The following is a 20,405-nucleotide window of genomic DNA, read 5'->3' as shown; positions in this document are numbered from 1 at the left end:
TGAGCCTCTATCTGACCTAGGAGCGATGGGGAGAAGGGGAGCAGGGGGTGCTGGGGGACATTCTCTGATTCAGCGGGAGAGGACTGGCTGTGATGGCCAGCCCTGCCCCCCGTCATAGGGGAACAAGAGGCTTTCCTTCCCCCCGTCTCTTGGGCCAAATGACGGCTATTCCGTACTAAGGGCTTCTTGGCTGCTAAGGCACTTTCCAAGCAGCAGCCCGGGGGGTGTGTGAACATGTTGATAAACCCACTCACCAGATGAGAAAGCTGAGCCTCAGGGAGATTGTCTGACTGCCAGGGTCACACGGCTAGCCCATGCCGGAGACAGGACTGGAAGCCAAGACTCTCCCGGTTCCAAACCCGCCCGTTCGATCCACATCGGTGCTCTCCGGTCTGTTCTGGGGTGGGGGAATGTGCCCCCCCCCAGTTAGCAAGGATCCTGGACTGAAACACCACCCCGCCTGTGGGGTGCAGGGAGAGGCGGACCCTTCCCCCACTTCCTCTGTCGGCGTGGGGCAAAGTCCCACCACTAACCTGTGCTGGGGGAGGCCCCACCAGGAGGGCAAGAAGGGACCCAGACCTCGGGGGGTGGGGCTGGGGCACTTAAACGTTACCAGTCTCCACCTCTCGCCAAACCAGGGCTTCAGGGGGGAGACACTGAGGCTGGAGGAGGGAATTTAGTGGGCTTCATTGGACCTTTTCTTTCACCAGGAGAGGAAACTGAGGCATGGGGAGAGAGCCAAAGCAGGAAGGCGAAGGAGCACAAGACAGGGGTCCTGGGGAAGAGTGTCTGGCCTAGCGTTGGGAAAGGTTCAGTTCAGATGCAGCCCCAAACACCAGCCACCTGCGCACCCCGGACAAGTCACTCACCTCAGTTTCCTCATCTGTAAAATGGGGGTCACAATACAGGGATCACCCGCCCCAAGGGCAGTCGGGAGGATGTAAAGCCCTCTCATGAGTATTACTGAAATGGCCAATGGAATGGGCGGGAGATAGGAAGAGCCACAGCCATCTCAGAGAGGAGAATACGAGGAAGAGGGGGGCTGTGGTCATGACGCAGTTGGTGGACCCCGGGACTCTGGGCTCCAGGTCCAGGTTGAGCATTTTATTCAGAACCAAGGCAGGTTCAAATCCCAGCTCTGTGGTTATGTCATCTCTGTGCCCTCAAACAAGGACTTCCTCAGTTTCCCCAGATGTCAAATGAGAGGAAGGCCAAAGCTAGAATCCTGCTAGAATCAGGGATGGCCATGAAGGTCTGGCCTTGAACCCAGACCTTCTCAGACCTTGATTCGGGAGCCAGCCCCGCCCCGGGGTTCAGCTCTGATCTGATTCCCTCCTCCCCAAGGCCAAAGGCAGAGGCTTTCTACCCGCCCAGTCAAGTGGGGCCACGCGGCAGCAATGCTGCCATCGGCCACCAGGGGGTGGCACAGGCCCAAGGATGGGCTCCCGCCTCCGGTGCCACTGGTTGTAGAGACGGCCCTGGCACGGCGTGTGCGTGTGAATGCCAGGGTTGTGAGTGGGCACGGGCACGTGTAGTGTGAGTGTGTGAATGTGAATACGTGTGTGTGAGAGTGTGTGTTTTGTGTGACTAAATGCAAGCGTGTGTGAGAACATGCAAGTTTGTATGGGAGTGTTGTGCACATGTGTGAGTGTGTAAATGTGACTGTGTGTGAGCATTGGAGTGTGAGTGTGAGTGTGTGAATGTGTGTGTGAGTTTGTATGTGAGTGTGTTTGAGTGTGTGAGTGGGGGGATGACACTCTCCTCTGGGCCCTAGAGACCCTCAGAGCGCGGCTCCTGTCCAGATCTGCCCCCCCCAGGCCATCCTGTCCCTTCATTTTACAGAGGAGGAAACTGAGGCCCAGAACGGGAAAGGTGACCAAGGCAGGATTCACACGGGTCTCCCCGCCTCCCAGGGCTGCAGCTCTCTTCCCCTTGCACCCCAGCACCTCATGGGCTGTAGGGGGAGGGGGGCAGTGATGGGGAGGGGCAGCTTTGGCCCGGAACCTGAGCCCTGGCCGGCTCCTGGGGGACAGAAGAGGCCAAGGCCAGGAAACCCCTCTCCCCCACATCCATGCTGGAGTTTCCATCACTACAAGGCCCTGGTACAAGGACATTCCCTGCTGGGGGTGGAGGGGCAGAGAAGGGGGGCAAGATGCAGAGGGGGAAGAGGGATGGGGTGGGGGCAAGGAGCCAGAAAGTCTGGGTTCCAAGCCCGGCCCAGACTCTACCTCTTATGGCGCCTTCCCTGACCCTCTCTGGCCTCAGAATGCTCTCTGAAATGAGGACTTGCAGATGGCTTCCAAGAGCCCTGCCCTCCTGACATCCCCCATTCTCAGACCCCTCCTCTCCTGACATCCCCCCTTCTCAGACCCCTCCCCTCCTGACATCCCCCGTTCTCAGACCCCTCCCCTCCTGACATCCCCCGTTCTCAGACCCCTCCCCTCCTGACATCCCCTGTTCTCAGACCCCTCCCTGACATCCCCCCTTCTCAGACCCCTGCCCTCCTGACATGCCCTGTTCTAGGTTCCTTCCGGCTCTGACTTTCCACGTTCCAAGTGTTCTAAGCCCCCTCCAGCTTTGACGTTCCCGGTTCTTCAGGGTCTTTGGTGCTCTCAGCCCCCCCTTGGGGCTGCCTTCCTCTCCTCCTCCTCCTCCTCCTCGCTGCCCCTCCCCACAGGGCCCAGGCCTCAGTTGGGGCTCCCCGTTAGCCGCCCCTCCCCCAGCCTGGGAGGGGTGGGGGGGAGCCTGGGGGTGCGGCGGGGGGCAGGGCTGACCAGGCTCCCCACCCTGCTCCCGCCTCCCCAGACCCCTCACTCAGCTCCAGACCCGAGCACACACTGGGCGCCGACTCCACAGCCGCGGCAGCCCCTGCTCCCCCACCCCTGAGCCGCAGTGGGCAGAAGCAGGCCCTGGCCCCGGCCCAGCTCCCCTGTTTACCCAGGGCCTGTGGGGGAGTCGGGAGGGGGCGGCCAAGAAGAAAGGCCCATTGAGCAGCCCCCCACCCCCACCCTGATGTTCCGCTGTTCCCTGAGTCTGAGCCCAGGTGGCCTCCGGGCTGGGGGCAGGAGACAAGGCTCCTCTCATGACTCCAACGACACTTCTTCCACCTTTAGGACATTCCTCAGCAAGAAAACCCCCATTTTCACTTAGAGGAAACTGAGGCTCAGAACAGGGAAGCAGCTTGTCCAAGGGGTCCGAGCCAGTGTAACTGTCCCCTCTCCCCAGCTCAGCTTGCGAGGCAGAGGAACCTGGGGGGCATGGACGAGGGAAGGTCTCCCCCAGCCGCCCCCCCAGAGCTGGGAGGGCCAGGGAGGGAATGGAAATATCCACGCGCCACTTTCCAGTCTCTACTACAAACCTCTCAGCAAAACAAGCCGGCTTCCTTCTGCCAGAAAGGGGGGGAGAAGGGAGGGAGCAGAGGGGCCCACGGGGTGCCGGGGAGAGAGGGGAGGGGAGGGGAGAGGAGGGGGAAGGGGGGTTAGAGAAGAGCCCGAGTCTGGACTTCGGAGCCAACAGCATCCATCAAAGGCAGGAAACCTCCATCATCTCACCCAGCTGCTGAGACCCCAAAGGGGCTGCTAGCTGACGAGGTGGGGAGCCTCCTGGCTGGGCAGGGTTTGAGTTTGGAGTTTTGTTTTTTAATGGGAGACAGCCCCCCAACACTATCAGCTCCTATTCTGGCTGGTTTATTGCTCAGTGGAACAGCCCCCCCCCCCGGAACTGGGGGAATGTGTCACCCAAGGGTGACTGGTTTGGCTTCCCTAGGCAGCCCCTCCCCTAAACAACTACCAAAAGGGCCCCGCTTTCCTCTCTGGCGCTCCTGGGACATGGCCGTTGGCACGGGAAAGAAGGTAGAGGACTGCCCCAGATCAGTGGAAACCGGGAGAATCCCATCCTTGTTCCAGGTGCTGCCACTTAGCTGGGGAAGGGCATTGTCTAGCCCCCCTTTCAGGGCACTGGAGAAGCTGTCATACTCCCAGAGTCCAAAAGCTAAATATAGTAAAGGGGAGGTTTAAATAGGTCAGAGTTGGTATGAAGACACTACAGGTCTAAGTGGACCACAAGCTCCAAGGCGTGCCCACGATGTGACGTCCCATGCAAACACACCAACTTGATCTTAAGCCGCATGAATAGAACCTCAGGTCTAGAATGAGAAGTCTTCCCACCGTCCTTGGTCTCTGCCTGGGATCTAGGCCTCACATGTGGTTCTGGATGCCGCAATTCAGGAAAGTCATTGGAGGCCTAGTTTATGTCCATGATGGGGCAACCAGAATGGGGGGGGGGGGGCTTCTGAGACCATGGCTCCTGAGCAGAAGTTGGGGGAGCTGGGGATACTGAGACTGGAGAGAAATAGGAAGGTCAAGATCGAGGTCTCCACGAATTGGAGGAGCTGTTCTAGGAAGGGGCTAGCTTGGATCCGCGTGGCCCTGGAGAGCAGAACCTGGTGCCGGGAGACGTTTAGAGCAGGAGATTGGGGCTGGATGTGTCCCACTAGCCGTGCTATCTGGTAATGGAGGCAGCAGCCCCCACGGTCCACCGTGGAAGAGACTAGATGACCGGGTGTCCTGGGCTGAGGCGAGCCCAGGGAGAGGCAGGTGGACAAGGCACCCAGTGAGGCAGCAGCGGCCTCCCTCTGTCACTTGGAAAAGAGAGTCATGGGTTTCCGAGAGTCCTCCCAGCTCCACTTTGTTTATTCCAAGACCCCTCCCCAGTTCTGACATCCCCTGACCTAAGGGCCCCAAAAGTGGTCTCCCCTAGAGACGATTCCCATAGAAGAAATGAGTGCCCTCCCAGTTGGGGTAGTCCGTCCCCTAGGCTGGAGCTATCCCTCTACATTATCAGACTCCTCCCTTCCTAGCGACCCAACTGTGACCCATTAAGTGGAAGGCTCTGGGTAGAGCCCCTGGGCAACCTAGGCCAGGAGGCTCCTGGACCCTGCCCAAAGGCTGGCTCTGGCAGTGCCGGGGTGGGGGGGATGAAGATGGGGGGAGAGCAGAAACAGGGAGCCTTTTCATGGGGGGTGCAGTGAGCAGGCTGGGCCTGGAGCCCAGGCATCGTGACCACAGCTGATGGCCATGAAGGCTCGGGCCAGGGTCTGGGCACTGCCCTAGCAGCTTGGCATGGTGAGGCTGATTTCAGAGGCTGGGGAGAGCAGGGGCCAGCTCTGATTCCACACCAGTCCAAAAGCTAAGAAGGTGCTACTGGGCCCCCACTCCACAGGGTCAAGGCCACCCCCAGGCCCAGGCCTTATGGGCAGGTGCCTCAGCTCATAGACCTGGGGTCTACAAGGGTCACCCTGCCCTTAGCCCCAAGCCCTGGCCCATCCCCCTCCTTTGACAGAGAAAGGAAACTAAAGCTTAGAGAAGGGGAGAGTGTCATACAAAGCCACCTTGAACTCTGACCTTTCAACTCCAATTACGGGTCCTCACTAAACCACACCGTGACCCGAGGCATCTCCATCAGTCCTGGGGACACTCAAGGACCATGGACAACTCACTTCACTGCCTGAGCCCCAGCATCCTGTCACCTGCCTCACAGGCCAAACCAGAATGCCCAAAAAACGCATTGCCCGTGCTGAGCCGCTCTATGGGTGGGCATCATTATCACCCCTTCCTCTGCTCGACAGCGGGTCCCGGTCCTCTCCTCCTCTTTCTTGGTCCAGTCCAAGCCCCCTCCTCTGAGCCCAACTTCCTTCAGCTTCCCATGTCCTCCTGTAGTCCTCTGGCATCCCACAAGCCCTGTTCTTGGTCGCACACTATCCTTCCCTGTCCATCTGCCTATGGTCTGAATGGCCAAGTCCCATCTCTTTAATCAGATCGGGGGTCCTGGAGACCAGGGGCCATATCTAGGGAGGTCCCCCACTAGCTCTGTGGCCCTGGGGATATCCCCCTTCCCTCAGTTTCCTCCCTATGGACTAAATGATTACCAACATCTCTAATATTTCTTGGGCCTGAGACTTGGCTGGAGGGCTCTTAGATCCAACACTTGACTGGAGGTGGAAGGTCTCTTCCAGGGCTCTCTTAGGGCCGAGACTTGTTGAGAGGTTATCCCAGGACTCTAAAAGTTTGAGACTTGATTGAGGGGCTATCTCAGGACTTTCTTAGGGATGAGGCTTGGGTTGGGGGGGCGGTTCCCAGCTTTGTCCTATTTGGCCTCAGATGTAGATCTAAGCATGATGACGATGGCAAGGCTCAGGCTGTGGCCTCACGAGGCAGTCTCCCCACACCAGAGGTCTCCGAGCAAAGCCCAGGCGACCAAGGATTGGGGGCGCCCCACTCACACATGGGCTCCACGAGACAGTCCTCGCCACCTACAGGATTCTGCTTTTCCTCAGAACGGTCGGCTGGCCTGGGTACCGGGCAGATCTCTGGGTAACCACGATCCCCAACTCCTTTTCACCCAGCCGGCTCGGCCAGCCCTGCCTCCCCCAGTTCCTGAGCTGCGGATCTTAAGCCCAAGGGCTGGACTTTATATCTGTTCCTGTCAAGCTTTATCTTATTTGGTTTGGCCCAAGGCTGGCCAGAACCTTGGGGATCTTGACTGTTGTCCAGGGTGCTGGCGCTCCCTCCCAGCTGCGGGTCATCAGCGCCTTCATCCAAACCATTGATAAAAACACTAGAAGCAGGGCCAAGGCCCAGTTCTCTGGGACTCTGGGAGAGCCCTCCTCCCTCCAGCTGACCTCAGTCCATTCATCTCCCCCCTCCCTTGGCAGAAGGTTTCTCTTCCAGATCCCAGCCAGAGCAGCCCCCTCAGAGGGCAAGGCCAAGGGCCTCCAGAGGGGAAGAAGAGGGAGGGGCTCTCTGCTACTCCTGGTCACAGGCAGCTGGGCCTCAGGGTGACGGGGCCCCTCTGCCCCACCTTAGCGTTGGTCTCGGGGTGCCGCTTACATGGCCTCGCCCCCACCTCCACCCTCTGCCCAAACACTGGGCCACAGGCAAGAATCGGCCTCCTTGTGTGAAGGGACAGGCTGGGTTGGGGCCAGAAACCACAGGCAGCTGGCAGTGAGTTGGTGCTGCCTGGCCAGGGCGGCCTGGCCACGCCACACTGAGGGGAGAAGGCTCCCAGGGTCCAAAAGGATGGCGGTCATGAAGAAGGGGAGGACGGTCTAGTGTGGCAGCACTGGGGGGGGGGTCCTTCTCCTCCCACCCCCCATGTTCCTGAATACTAGGGGGTTCCTTGGCCTTCGCTGCATCCCTGAACACCAGAGAATCCCTACACCCCTCCTGGACATGTTGGGTCCCTAGCTTAGGCAGAAGCCTTGAGCAAGACCCCTCCAGGAAGCAAAGCAAGGACCCTCTCCCTTCCATCTCCCCATCTGAGCTGCCAAAAGTACCAACAACTCTCTCTCTCTCACACACACACACCCCCCACAAACACCCCCCCACAAATACACAACACATACATACACACAAAGCCTACAAACACACACACACACAGACACAAACCCATCCATATACAGTCCCTGACACACACACCACACACTCCCAAGCAAACACACAATCAGATCTGATTCTAGTCCTCCCTTCTTCCACATCCATCTGTGGCTCCCTATTGCCTCCAGTTCAGGTTTTCTGAACCATTTTGGGGTACCATGAAGCCCCAGCAGCCTGGCGAAGCCCTGGGGCCCCCCTGCATATAAGGAAGCCTGGAGCATTACAAAGGAAACAGAAAGATACCATTTCCCCCATCCAAGCCCCTGACCCTCCTAAAACCTGTAAGAACCCCTTGTTCTGGATTCAAGGCTCGGCTGAGTCTGGCATTCAAGGCTCTTATGAGTCTTGTGGGCCGGCCTGCAATATTGGAGGGACTGGGCTGGTGACTGAGTTTCCTGCTGGGCCCCCTGGAGCAGGACCAGGATCAAAGGGGAGGGGGAATGTTGAGCCTTGGCAGTGTGGTGCCAGATGATCAGAGCTAGTCCTGGGTTCCAATCCTGCCTCTCCCATAATCTCAAGGACCCTCAGCTTCAGTGTCCTCAAAAAGGGGACAAGAATAATGTGGTTGTTCAGACATGACCCCATTTGGGGTTTTCTTGGCAGAGATGTTGGAGTGGTTTGCCATTTCCTTCTCCAGCTCATCTGACAGATGAGGAAACTGAGGCAAACAGGGTGAAGTGACTCGCCCAGGGTCGCACAGCTAGGAAGTGTCTGGGGCCAGATCTGAAAGCAGGTTGATGAGTCTTCCTGACTCCAGGCCCAGCGTTCCATCCACTGCACCCCCCACCCTGCCCTGCCCCTACCTTGCATTCAGGGTCAAAGGAAAACAACATATTTCATTGTGAAGTGAAGACATTGCACGCACACCCATGACCATTATTTCTCAGGATGAGAGGTGTCCACAGGTAGATGGGCCGCCCCAGCATCAGCGGATAAGCTCCCCTGTCCGGGAGGCTGAAACAGGGGCTGGTCTACACTTGCCAGGGAAGAAGGAAATCTGCTCCCAGGGGCAGAGGCAGGGACTTGAACCCTTCTATCCTTGCCAGTGAAAGATTCTGCATACAGGAGGAGCTTAATAAGCACAGCATTACTGTGGAAACTAGTCTGAAGAGGGGGCACAGTGGATAGAGCACCCGTTCTGAGTTAGGAGGACCTAGGTTCAAATCCGGCCTCAGACACTTAATAATTGCCTAGCGGTGTGATCTTGGACAAGTCACTTAACCCCATTGCCTTAAATAAATAAAATTTTTAAAAACCAAACAAAAGGAAAGGAAAGGAAAAGGAAAAGGAAAAGGAAAAGAAAAGGAAGGGAAAGGAAAAGAAAAGAAAAGAAAGGAAAAGAAAAGAAAAAAGAAAAGAAAAAAAGAAAAGAAAAGAAAAGAAGAAAAGAAAAGAAAAGAAAAGAAAAGAAAAGAAAAAAGAAAAGAAAAGAAAAGAAAAGAAAAGAAAAGAAAAGAAAAGAAAAGAAAGGAAAAGAAAAGAAAAGAAAAGAAAAGAAAAGAAAAAAGAAAAGAAAAGAAACTAGTCTGGAGAGAGACACATCCTGGGGTGGGCAGAAATCAGAGTCAGGAGGAGCCACAGTCAAATCCTGCTTCCCATCCTGGGGAAGGCACCTGACTTCTCATCTGCAGGAACCCTGGAGGTTGTGGGGGGAGGGAGACAGGCCTTTAGTAAAGCAGCCCCACCTCAGTCCAGAGCAGTCTGGGGGCCACCTTGGGAACAGCCATCCTAAGCCTTCCAGGAATTTCAGGATCATTTGGTCCAAGTCCACTTTACAGAGGAGGAAACTGAGGCCCAGAGAGAGAGAAAAGTCACTTGTCAAAGTATGTGACGAAGGTGGGTTTCAAACCCAAGGGGAAGGGAGGGGCAATTTTCAAAAAACTAAAAATTGCAGAGATTTGAATCAGTGGAGGGCCCTATCTCACTGGGACTTCCCTACACCAATGAAAGCATATGTCTGAGTAAAAGGGGGAAAAGTCATGGCCAGTCCCATGAACTGCCAGTAGAGCCCATCTCCCTCTGCCTGCCTACTGCCCGCTACTGCTCCCTACCTCAGGTTCAAACCCTGAGTTTCAGACTCTCTTCCCCTGGGTTGTTGACTGCCCAAAACTCTGGAGCTATATCTGAGGATCTGGATTCAAGTCTTCACTCAATCAACAAATGGAAGTTCTAAAGAGGCAGATTCTGGCTTGAGGGGAAGTGCCCCGGACTGTCTCAGGAGGTAGTGAGCTCCCCATTATCATGAGTCTTCAGATCGAGGATGCATGTTTAGGGGTTAGACTAATTCTAATTATGGGATTCTGACTTAATAGCCATGTGCCCTTGGCCAAGTCATTTCTGTCATCTCTGAAATGGAGAGGGTGACCTAGAAAGTTAATAAACCAGCAAACTTTTACCATATCAGAGGTACTGAGCTATGAGCAGAGACCCTTCGAGCTCTGAAGCCTGTGATCTGGGGGCACCCCATCTGGAGGCCAGGCCTTCAACTCCCCCCCAATCAGGAATCCCTAGCATCAGCAGAGCCAGGCCAAGTTGGAGCTGGGCCGCCCCCCACAGCCTTGCTACCCGACCTCGCTTCCCTCCAGCATCCCCAGCATCCCTTGCTTCCTTCCAGCATCCCCAGGGTGGGTCCACACCCTCCTCTTCCCAGCCCAATCCCCCTCCTCCCCCCTCCTGCATTAAGACTGTGAATGGGCCTCTTTTTTACCAAAGGCAAACAAAATCCTGCTGAAGCTGCAGAGGCCAAGATCACACCCCATCAGGGTTTAACCCCAGTGGCTCTTGCGGCTGGGCAGGCTGCTCAGGGCCAGGGGTCCATGGCTGTCGAGGCAGCCGGGGTCACAGAGGAGGGATCCAGTCTGCTCCCCCACCCCAGGATCAGCACAAGGACAAGCACATAGTAGGTTGTCCCCCTCCTCTTACAGAAGTGAAGGGGCCTGTCCAAGGGAAATGGCCAGAGCTGAGATCTGAAGGCAGCCCTCAGAGTCTAAAGGCAGCGCTTTCCACGAGCCACAATGCCCTCTGTGTGTCTCTAGTCAAAACTATCCTCGAAGTCGGGTGCCTCAAGTGACTGAGGTCCTGCCCCAGGATCATCTGCAGGAACCCTGGAGGTTGGAGGGGAAGGGAGACAGGCCTTTAGGAAAGCAGCCCCACCTCAGTCCCAAGCAGTCTGGGGCTCACCTTGGGAACAGCCGTCCTAAGCCTTCCACGGACCTCAGGATCATTTGGTCCAAGTCCACTTTACAGAGGAGGAAACTGAGGTCCAGAGTCATTTGTCAAAGTATGTAAAGGTGGGTTTCAAACCCAAGACCTCTGACTCTGGGGCCAACTCTCTTTCCACCAGACTGTCTCCCAGGGTCTCATCACAAGCCCCATTTCTGTATCTCCCTGGATTCCTCCATTAGCCAGACGTGCCTCCAAGCCAACCCTAGCACCTGGAGGGGGGGTCCCCCAGGGGTCTTTACAGATGGGGAGGAAGCTGGGAGAAGAAATGGAGACCCACACTAGGATTCCATAACTGTTCATCCCCTGAGGCTGCTCAGCCCCACTATCCATCTCTTTGGACCTCAGAAAGCCCACAGCACAGTGGTAAATGATAGCTAATGTTTACAGAACAGTTTAAGCTTTGCAAAGATGCAGCTGGAGCATGGATGGCCATGGCTTCATAAATACGTGTTTGTTTGACGTTAGCAATTTGATAAGTGACGTACTCAGGAGCTCAGGCTTAGTGTCTGAAGCAAGATGTGAAACCAAGTCTCCCCAATTCCAAGTCCAGTTTCATTGTTTGGGATGCCTCCCAAACATGGAGGACCTGTAGCTCTAACAGGGTGGCCCTAAGCAGGTGCTACATAAGGAATGGGGAGCCATGGAAGGTGATTGAACAGAGGAGTGCATATGTCTAACTTTTCTGGTCTTTTTTTCTTTTTTTTTAGGTTTTTGCAAGGCAAATGGGGTTAAGTGGCTTGCCCCCAAGGCCACACAGCTAGGTCATTATTAAGTGTCTGAGGCCGGATTTGAACTCAGGGACTCCTAACTCCAGGGCCGGTGCTCTATCCACTGCACCACCTAGACGCCCCTAGAATTTTCCTGGCTACCTTCTCTATATGGCAGGGAAGACACCAGAGAGACTGTTGGGCACACAGCTGGTGCTTAATGAATGTTTGGTGGAGAGAAGCAGTAGAAAATGACTATAGTCATTCACTATTGGATAAACCCAAAGACTCCAGCTTCTGGGATAAGAACTCACTCTTTAACAAAAAACTGCAGAAAAAAACTGGAAAACAGTCTGGCAGAAACTAGCCGTAGACCAATATCTCACACCTACACCAAGATAATCTCAAAATGGCTACAAAATTTAGACATAAATTTAGACATACCATAAACTAATTAGGAGAACAATGAATAGTTTATATATCAGATTTATGGAAAGTGGGAAGAGTTTATGACAAAGGAAGAGACAGAGAACATTACAAAATGCAAAACGGATCATTTGGACCACATTAAGTTAAAGCACAAATAAAACCAATGCAACCAAAATTAAAAATAGTGCAGTAAGTTGGCAAACAATTTCTGATAAAGACCTCATTTCTAAAATATATAGAATATGCCATTCTCTAATTGATATGAACTGGCAGTTCTCAGATGAAGGAATCAATGCTCTCTCTAGTCATGAAAAAAATGCTCTAAATCATTATTGATTAGAGAAATGCAAATTAAAACAACTCTGATGTCCTACCTCATACCTATTGGATTGTCCAATATAACAATAAAGGAAAATGATCAGTGTTGGAGGGGATGTGGGAAAACTGGACTAATGTATTGTTGGTGAAGTTGTGAACTGATCCAATCATATTGGAGAACAGTTTGGAACTATGGAATTATGCCCCCAAAAGCTATAAAACTGTGCATAACCTTTATACCACTACTAGTGCTATATTCCAAAGAGATCATAAGAGTAAAAACCCCACTTCTATAAAAATATTTATAGCAGCTCCTTTTTTATAGTGGCAAAGAAATGGAAATTGAGGGGATGCCCATCAATTAGGGAATAGCTGGACAAATTGTGATATATGAATGTGATGAAACACTCATCCTATAAGAAATCCTGAGCAGTCGGACTTCCGAAAAGCCTGGAAAGGTTTGAAAGAACTGATGCTGAGCTAAGTGAGCAGAACCAGAAAGACACTGTATATGTTTACAGCCACATTGTGTGATGATCAGTTATTCTCGCCAGTACAGTAATCGAAGATAATTCTAAAGGATTTGTGATGGAAAATATCGTCCACATCCAGAAAAGGAACTATGGAGTCTGAATGCAGACCATAGCAGACTATTTTCAATTTTTAAAATTTATATTTTGTTTTATGCGTTTTTCCCTCTCACGGTTTTTCTTCCTTTTTTGCCCTGATTCTCCTTTTACGACATGATTAATATAGAAATATGTTTAACACTTACCCATGTATAACCTATGTATTAGATTGCTCACTGGCAAGGGGAGGGGAGAGGAAAGGGTGAGAGGGAGAAAAATGTGGAATTCTAAACCTTATCAAAAAAATGATTATTGAAAACTCCTTTTGCAGATAGTTAAAAAATTAATTAAAAAGAAAAAAAGAATCAGTATATACATATATATATATGTATATATATATATATATATATATAGTGACTAAGATGAAACATCATTGTTTTTCAGGATCTCCTCAGATCCCAGGAGGTTCTGCCCCAGGTGTATGTGGAGGGAAGACCATTCAGATCACAAGCCAGCCAAAGACCTACCATGGAAGGCCTAGCCCAGAGATGGCCAGATAGAAGACTCTCCTCCACGAACATACAACTAATTCTGGCTCTGGGTTCAAATCTTCACTCCCTCACCCTATCTGTATGACCATGGCCAAGTCCTTCCCTTCTCTGGCCTTCAGTTTCCCCATCTATAAAAGGAGGAGGTTCAACCAGCTGGTTTCCCAAGGGCTCTCCTGGTTTCAAAACACAAGTTCCTGAAATCCAGGGCTGAGATCACATTCATGGATTAACCCCCTTATTTTATAGGTGAGAAAACTGAGCCTCAGAAAAGAGAAATGACTTGTCCAAGGTCACAGTGGTAGTTGCAGAGAAGATTCCAATTCACTGCCTTTGATTCTGAAATCAACAAACCTCCTCTGATGCCGCAATGTTTCCTGCCTCTCTTTCCTCACTGAAGGAAGGAAAGGAACAAGCATTTATTAAGTGCCTACTGTGTGCTAGACGCTTAGTAGTGAAACTAAGTAAAACTTAGTGGTGTTTTCCAAATGTTATCTCACAGACAGTAGTAAAACTTAGTAGAATTTTACAAATGTTATCTCACAAATGTTCCTCTAAGAGGTTCAGATACTTATTATGGTTGGGGAAACTGAGGCAAATAGAGGGGAAGTGACTGCCCAGAATCACACAGAAGCTGCATCAGAACTCAGCTCTTTGAGATCCCAAGCCCAGTTTAATAACCCCCCCCCCCCAGAGAGGAGATTGAAGCCTGGGTTCCTATTTTTCCTGGTTATGACAAAAGGGAATGAGAAGTGGGAGTGTGGGAGGGAAGGAAGACCTGGGTGACTTCTTAGGGCCCCTTCCAGCTGAGACCATCTGGGTCTAACCAAATAAAGAGGGTGCCAGCTGCTGGGTCCCCCACCCCCACCCCGGGGAGAGGAGGCTCCCACAATGCCCAGGAGAGAGGCAAGGCTTCTGTTTACGCCCCTGGCGGCCTGGGGGAGGGGCAAGGTCAGGGAAGAGAGCCGGAGGAGCCACCGCCCACCACAGACAACGGTTCAGACAAACCCATTAAGAGAATTGGCACCCCCACCACTCAGCACTTTCTCTTTCACCCAAACAATAGCGCCTCCTTTTCTCCAGGCTCCAAGCAGAGGGCTTTGTTCTCTCCTACCACCGCTGGCAGGTTTGGGGATATGGCCCCCACATCGTCCCTGGCTCAGCCTGGAGGGGGGGGGCCCTCCCCAGCTTAGCCTCCTTGCACCTTCCAAGTTCACGATCGCACCCAGGGTAGCCGGCTCTGGCTCCCACGATCTGCCAGGGGAGAGGCTCTGTGGGGCGTGCCCCCACGCGGAGAGCAGCCCAAGGCTGGCAGCTCCAGAGGGGCACGCCCTCCCTCCATCCCTCCCTGGGCTCCTGACGTTGGATGGCTCCACTCAGACACTCCCCTCCTTGGTGATGGTGCTGATCTGGCGCCCCCCAGAACCATCTACCTTTGCCGGAGCCAGGAACAAGGAACAAAAGCTTCTGGGGAGGGGGCCGATGGAGGTGGGGGTGGGGGAGAGAAGACCTGACGAGTCCCTGATGCAGAGCTCCCTCTCCGATGCCCATCCTCCCAGAGGTTCCCATGGTGACCACCTGGACAGAGTCATCCTCACCCTGAAGGCACCACTGTCCTGGCTCCCCACTGTCCTGCCATCCAAAGATGCTAAAAGTCCCCCCTCCCCCAACTGAGGCTCCTGTTCCTGACTCCAAAGCGCCTTAGCTGGCATATACCTCAGCTTCCCCACCTGTCAAATGCAGAGAAGCACTGATACACACACACAAAGTTTGCCCAGCACCATCATTCCAGCTCCCATTTCTGCTTTTTTCAGTTTGACAAAAACAAAGCCCTTTCTTTATCGTTCTCATATAGGGGTAATGGGGGGGGGGGGGGAGTCATTGGGACCAGGGAAATGAAGGGACTGGCTCAGGATCACCCGACTGGGAAGGCCTCTGCTTTGGAGGCCTCTTTCCTCCATGCTGCCTTTTCCAAGTTAACAAAGGGAAGGGTCCCCCATCCCAAGCCCCTTCCCTCCCATCCATCCTTGGGGTGAATGGGGAAGAGAGAGGCAAAGCGGGTAAGGTGAGTCTTGCTGGAGCCCAGAAGGGTTGGGCACAGGGAGCGCCATTCTCCCGTGCTCTCTCCACAGGACTCATCCTTGTGGGAAAGTCTGGCCCAAAGATGGTCACCCCAAGGCTCCGAGGCCCCAGCTCTGGGGGGGGGATGCTGCCCCTCTCCCCCAAAGAAGCCGGGGTCTCTACCTTTCTAACACCGCCCCCCAGGGTCAGGTCCTCGGAAGGGAGATGGGAAGAAAACAACCCCAGAAATGGTGGGGGGGGAGGGAAAGGAAGAGAGGGCGTCTCAGCTCCCAACCTGAGTTCTGACACCATCTCCCCCCTTCCCCAGGACAGAGGCCGGCAGGAATCAGAGGAGGGGGAGGAAAGCGCCCCGCATCCCCTCATTCTTTGGGATAGCACAAGGGAGAGGAAGAGGGGGTCCTGCTGGGGTTGGGGAGAGCCCCAACATCTGGGCAAAAGCCGGTCAGGGAAGGAGGTTGGAAGGTTGGGGTGCAGAAGCAAAAGCTGGGAGGCCGGGCATCCTAGCCCTGGTGGTTCAGAAGAGAAGGGCAGGAGAGGCCCCTGCTGGGGAGGGGGCCAGCCTCACCCTGGCACAAGGCTCCTGAGGACCAGGTCCAGTTCCCCTCCCCCCCACTCTCCATAAAATACACACAGAGCTGGGGCCAAGCCAGAGGGGGCAGGGCGGCCGCCCCCCTCCACATCTGGCAGGGAGCTTCAGGCCAGGCCATCGGCCCCCTCCCCACAGCTGGGCCCTGGCCCGGCCTCCACCTCCGGGCTGAGGGCAGAAGGGCGCGGCGCGGGCCCGGGAGGTCGAGTCCTGGGGGTCGGGGGAGGGGGGACGGGCGGGGGCGCCCACCTACCTGCTTCTCCTCCACTGCCGGGTCGGGTCCGGGTCCGAGGCGGTGACACGGGGCAGAGACGGAGAGAAAGAGACAGAGACCCTGTGAGCACCCGAGGGAGCCAGGGGTGGGGGGATGGAGCCGGGGGGGGGGATGGAGCCCGGGGGGGGAATGGGGCCGGGGGGGGGATTGGAGGGGGGGGGGGATGGAGCCGGGGGGGGGGGATGGAGCCGGGGGGGGGGGGAATGGAGCGGGGGGGGGATGGAGCCGGGGGGGGGGCCGGGGGGGGATGGAGCGGGGGGGGAATGGAGCCGGGGGGGGATGGAGCCGGGGGGGGAATGGAGGGGGGGATGCGGGCAGGGATGCAGCGAGCAGGGGAGGCAAGCATGGGGGCAGGGAGGGATGCGGGCAGGGATGCAGGTGAGGATGGAGGCGGCGGCTTCACCTGGGTTCACCAGCTTGCTCTTGTAGCGGAGGCCGGTGCTCATGGCGGCGGCGGGGCGGGGGGGCCCGGGCCGGGAGCGGGGCGGCGGCGGCTGCGGACCCAGACAGGCCGAGGGAGCCGGAGCGGGGCGGCTGCCCGAGGGAGGCCGCTCCGCCGCGCCGCCCAGCCAATCGGCGGGCCGCGCTCCGGCCCCGCCCGCTCCCCCGACCCACGCCTCCCCGCGGCGCCGCCCACGCAGGGCTCCCCACGCCCCGCCCCGCGGCCCCCGCCCCAGCCCTCCGCCCCGCTACCCCAAAGGCCGGGGCCCTCGGACCCGCGATCCCCAAAGGCCGGGGCCCTCGGACCCGCCATCCCCAAAGGCCGGGGACCTCGGACCCGCCATCCCCAAAGGCAGGGGCCCTCGGACCCGCCATCCCCCAAAGGCCGGGGCCCTCGGACCCGCCATCCCCAAAGGCAGGGGCCCTCGGACCCGCCATCCCCAAAGGCCGGGGCCCTCGGACTCGCGATCCCCAAAGGCGGGGCTGGCCCGGGGAGCTCCCGGAGGTCCAGGTCGCGGCGGGCCAGCCGGCCTCAGTGTCCCCATTTAACGGCTCTTCTGGTTTTGACATTCCGCGTGTTCTAATCCCCCCCATAACTCTCACCTTCTAGGTCCCCGGGCTGCCGGGCCAAGGACGGTGGTCCCCGAGTGGGGGCACGCCCGGGTCCCTCCACTCCCCATCTAGAATGGAAGCCCTCCGGGGCCTGCTAGCTGTGTTGTCTTTGTTTCCCTTTGCCTCGACTACACGGAGTGTTCAGTCCAACCGAGGGTGTGATTTAGGCTTCTTCTGGGGACCCCCACTGAAGGCAATCTAGGGCACGGAAGAGAGCCCTGGATTCGAATTCTGATGGGCACTTCCTACCAGGGTGACCTTGGTCAAGTCAGGAACCCCCTTGAGACTTGTCTCCTATCTATCAATAGGCCCAGTTCGCAGGACAGTGGGAGCCTCCAGGGAGATCTTGGGGCGCACTTTGTACATCAGAAGTTGCCTGTACATTTCAGCTATTATTATTATTATTGCAATGGTGGGGCTGGACTGGGTCCATCAGGTGGGCACACCTCTCCTCTGAGCCAGTCGGAACTGAGAACCAGTGGGAGACAAGGCCTGCACATCTCCAGCTTTTCATCTGGATGGAAGAGGAAATGTTTGTTTTTGGAAAGAGGAAGAGATTTGGTCCCACACAGAGGGACTCTCCAAATCAGCCAGCAGGTTTGGAATCCAAGATTCCAGTGGGAAGGAATCTCTCTGGGGGGGAAGAAAGGCCTTGGCCCTGGCCCCAGCCTGAACCTCCTCCCCACCCCCCAGCCCCTGGGAGAAGGACCTCATGAAACCACCCTCACAGGACCAGATGATTCCTATTTTTTTCATCACAGCCCTAATCCTAGCAGCATCCCCAGGGCAGCAGCCCATAGCTGTCTGCCTCTGGAACCCAAGACCAGAGAGGATGTCACAAGCAAAGGTAAAGAGCTACACAGCCACCCCGTGTCCAAGGATTCCTGGGTTACGTCTACTCTATGTACTAAGTTTGTGCTTACAAATGGCTCATATGTGCTTGTGGGAGTGTCAGACTTTTGGGAGGGGGGGCGTTTTGTACCAACTGTTCTTATTATATTACTTTATTTTTTCTTTTTTGAACTAGAATTTTATTTTTTTAATTAGATGTAAAGATAGTTTTCAACATTTTTTATAAGATTGTGAGTTCCAATTTTTTCTCCCTCCTCTCTCCCCTTCCCAAGACAGAAAGCAATCAGATAGAGGTTACACACATGCAATTATGTTAAATATACTTCCACATTAGTCGTGCCGTGAAAAAAGAAACAGAACAAGAGGGAAACTATGAAGAAAAAAGTGAAAATACTATGCTTCTTACTATATTACTTTAACAAATACCTTTTTCTAAAAACTAATCATCTGGCTGACTGATTGATACCAGCTGATCATCTACACATGGAAACACACTGATGAGGGCTTGTGTGTTACTGCTTAGAAAGATACCCTGCTCTCCCTTCCCTCCAGTCCCTCAGGGATAACCCTGGAGCTCTAAGGAGATAAGGACCATAGCCAATGTTCAGGGACCTAATCTCCCAATGGGGAAAAGGAAATGAGGGCTGGAAAAGGTGCTTCAGAGCACCCCTACCTTATTATTCATTGCCCTGGATACAAACATTCCTACTTTTGGCTCTTCCAGAAGAAGGGGGGGAGAGTTGGGGTTTTCTTTTTGAGGAGACAACCCACAAAACAGACACATCAAATGGCCTTTGCCCTTCCACATGATGGAGCAAAGAGCAGCAAGAAAAGGAGCCAAGGATGCAAATGTTAATAAAACTGCAGACACTCATGGGACACACTGCTCTAGGACCACTGCCGATGAGCTACAGACGCCTCTCTGAGCCAGTTTCCTTATCTGTGGTTCTCGCCTCGCAGAATTGCTGAGAGTCAAATGAGATCAAGACTAGAAAGTGATTTACAAACTTTAAACGGGAGTTATTTTTATTATTTCTCTCGGATTTCAAAGGAACAAGGGAAGGGACTCCAATTTCTGTGGTGAGAAGCGCACACGGCCAGGACCAAGAATTATGCAGGATAAAATGGGCCGCAATCCTCATCAACGGAAGGAAGACTAATAAAAGGAATGCATATATGTGTATATTCTAGTCAGTACTGAAGAATTTAATTCAGACTATTCCCTGGAAGGTCAAATACTAAAGCTGAAATACTTTGGCCACAGGATGAGAAGATGGGACTCATCTGAAAGGCCCCTGATGTTGGGAATAGATTGAAGGCAAAAGCGGAGGATGAGTTGGATAGAGAGTTCATAGAAGCAACAGGCCTGAGTGTGGATGGAATTCAGGAGATGGAGGATAAGAGGGTCTTGGGTTAACAAAGAGTTAAACATGACTGAATGATTGAACGAGAGAGAGAGAGAGAGAGAGAGAGAGAGAGAGAGAGAGAGAGAGAGAGAGAGAGAGAGAGAGAAGGGAAGAGGAAGGAAGGGGGGGGAGGAGAGAGAGAGAGAGAGAGCTATAAAATTTGCAAAGTATTTTATGGACATTATCTCACTTGATCCTTCCAATAACCCTGGCTACTAAGTACTATTATTATCACTATTTTATAGATGAGGAAACTGAGGCCAGCAGGGCAGTTAAGGGACTTGCCCAGGGTCACACAGCTAGTGATTTGATTTTAATTTGAACTTAGATCTTTCTGTTCCCAAGTCCAACACTCTACCCTCTGGGCCACACTGCTTCTGTTGCTGGGTTCCCACCCTTGGAAGGCTCAAGTTATACACGACATACAGAGAGCCAGGAATTCCTGCTCAGGGACAGGCTGGACTAGCTGGCCCGGGAGTTCCCTTCTACCTGGAAGATCCTGTGACTCGATGAACTGGAAGGACAGGAAGTGTTCACACCCCCTCCTTGTCAGCTCCTCACCATTCACTTCAGTTAATAATAAGCCAAGAGCCACTCACACATTGTTATCACTTTGCTCCTGTGATCTCCATTGTTGCATTGACTTGGGGGAATAATGATTATGTATTTTCATTGTTCCCAGGACCCATAATTTCATTAGTGTGGGGAGTCCACCAATGCAGAAAAATACAAATGATTAAAAGCTTTTATATGATAGGGACTGAACCTATGGCCTGTGATTTCACTGGCATAGGGAATATCTAGGTGAGGAAAGTCCCTCTACCAGTTCAGATAGCCACTTGCAATCTTAGAGAATTGCTTAGATGAGCTACAAGAAGTTAAGTGACACCATGTGCAGAGATCATATTAACCTTTGGCAGAAT

At 54.1% G+C, this 20,405-nt stretch overlaps 1 protein-coding gene across 1 annotated transcript in view; it reads right to left on the bottom strand.

Moving 5' to 3' along the window:
- SEPTIN5 (septin 5) overlaps positions 1 to 16,648 on the bottom strand; it is a 32,476-nt gene extending 15,828 nt beyond the window's left edge. The window contains exons 1-2 of the mRNA XM_074206487.1: positions 16,575 to 16,648; positions 16,151 to 16,164 (exon numbers count right to left, since the gene is read on the bottom strand). Coding sequence (XP_074062588.1) covers positions 16,151 to 16,164; positions 16,575 to 16,617 — 57 coding nt within the window. The 5' untranslated portion in view covers positions 16,618 to 16,648. The remainder of the gene's footprint in view (positions 1 to 16,150; positions 16,165 to 16,574) is intronic.
- Positions 16,649 to 20,405: the final 3,757 nt, after the last annotated feature.

The sequence above is a fragment of the Macrotis lagotis genome, chromosome X, assembly GCF_037893015.1.
Source record: "Macrotis lagotis isolate mMagLag1 chromosome X, bilby.v1.9.chrom.fasta, whole genome shotgun sequence".
Taxonomy (NCBI): Eukaryota; Metazoa; Chordata; class Mammalia; order Peramelemorphia; family Peramelidae; genus Macrotis; species Macrotis lagotis.
Note: the sequence above shows the minus strand (reverse complement) of the source record. Positions and strands in the feature narration are given on the sequence as shown.